The sequence below is a fragment of the Pinus tabuliformis genome, chromosome 4_2, assembly GCF_031772625.1.
Source record: "Pinus tabuliformis cultivar Carrire ecotype Pingquan chromosome 4_2, CPIR1, whole genome shotgun sequence".
In the NCBI taxonomy this organism is placed as follows: domain Eukaryota; kingdom Viridiplantae; phylum Streptophyta; class Pinopsida; order Pinales; family Pinaceae; genus Pinus; species Pinus tabuliformis.
The window spans coordinates 2,192,877-2,194,306 of record NC_142304.1 but is presented as its reverse complement, the minus strand read 5'-3'; the positions used below and the strand labels follow the sequence as shown (position 1 = coordinate 2,194,306).

At 48.0% G+C, this 1,430-nt stretch overlaps 1 protein-coding gene across 1 annotated transcript; it reads right to left on the bottom strand.

The window, feature by feature from the left end:
• Nucleotides 1-598: 598 nt before the first annotated feature.
• Nucleotides 599-1,072, bottom strand: LOC149168089 (uncharacterized). Its single transcript, XM_089428100.1, has one exon. It carries the CDS (start codon nucleotides 1,070-1,072, stop codon nucleotides 599-601), a length of 474 nt encoding a protein of 157 aa, XP_089284226.1.
• Between the last annotated feature and the right edge of the window lie 358 nt (nucleotides 1,073-1,430).

Sequence of the window (1,430 nt, the reverse complement as noted above, 5' to 3'; positions counted from 1 at the left end):
TGAGTTGGTGCTCTGGTATACTGTCGTATGCTTTCTTTTTGCATGCTAGTTCTAGTTCTAGAATGTCTAGGCCGTTCAGATCTATGCTTTCTGGTTCTTCTTCCATCTGTTGCACTTGGCTGTTGCCTTCCATATTGGTTTCTATGCCTTGGGGGGGATCTAGCTTTCCATCGACTTCCATGTCCTTGTGTTTCCCTGCCGGCTCTCCCTGACCTTCTTTGAGGATGGCTGGAGTGATAATGGGGATATGGAGTTTGGAGGGGGATGCTGAGTGAGGTGGTTGTGTGGAGGAAGAAGGAGGAGCAGGGCTAGTCTCGGAGGTCGGGGGGTGCTTATCAGAGGTCTGAGCAAGAATTTCAAAGTTGTTCTTAGTAACTGGGCCATGGGTATTATTTTGCTGGGGTTTAAACCCATTTGTGGGCTTTTTGTGCGCTCGGTTTCGGCTGGGGGCTTTGGAGAAGCCATCCTGGGTTAGGGTTTCAGAGGGATCAGGAGTGTTGGCTTTGGTATTCAGAGGGCAGTCTCTGAATAAATGTCCAAGAGCATGGCATTTCCTGCAACGAAAGGGGACATGCTCATAATCCAGGGGTTGTATCCATTATTCGTCACGATGGGAGAGACTTACCGACTCTGGAAAAGCTTCGTTCAGCCTCATGAAGACGCAGATACGGGCATAAGAAGTATATCTGTGCATTTTTGTTTCTTCTACCGCCCTGATGTATTCCCCCAATCCATTTCCTATATCTTTGAGAATGTCCTCGTCCCAATATTCGTCTGGAAGCCCGTACATTCTGATCCAGACTGGCGCCCAAGTGAGAACTTCCTTGTCCGGGTTAAATCTAGGTATCCATTCCCTCAAATACAAACCCACTGAGTTAAAAAAATAGGGCCCTGCTCCCAAAATCCTGTATTTGTCCTCTAGACAGAAGAAGATCGCTGTGAAGAAGCCTTTCGGCCCTAGTTGCAGAGTCGCATCTCCTTTGGGCTTCCATTTCGCCGCAATCCATCTGTATAAGGCTTTCTCTGTCGGCCAAAACCCTATAAACTTCCCAATAAGGGCATGATCCCTCATATATTCGATTCGCTTGTCAATCTTGTGTCCCGGCAGCTCTATTCGGCGTCGTTATTTGGCTATAGGCTTGCATGTTGTCGAGGAAACTTTCGGACCTTCTTCTGGTGTTTCCTTTCTATCTTGTGTGACTTTGGCTTTGTCCCTCCGACCTCCTATTTCATTGTTTCCATGATGTAGCCTGTTCTCTCTGTTCAAGATCTCCTTATCGACTGATCCAAAGACAAATGCCTGCTAAGGACCGTGCTGCAAAGGGAGGGCTCTGACGCCCTCCCCTAAGGAGATTCCATCGGGTTGTTCTAGTACTCTACAGTTCTGTTGCGATTCAGGCGTTTCGGTCTAGCCCGTGAATGGATCAAGT

What these genes read in the sequence shown, in the direction of transcription:
- LOC149168089 (XM_089428100.1), bottom strand. Translation starts at nt 1,072, where the DNA reads ATGAGGGATCATGCCCTTATTGGGAAGTTTATAGGGTTTTGGCCGACA.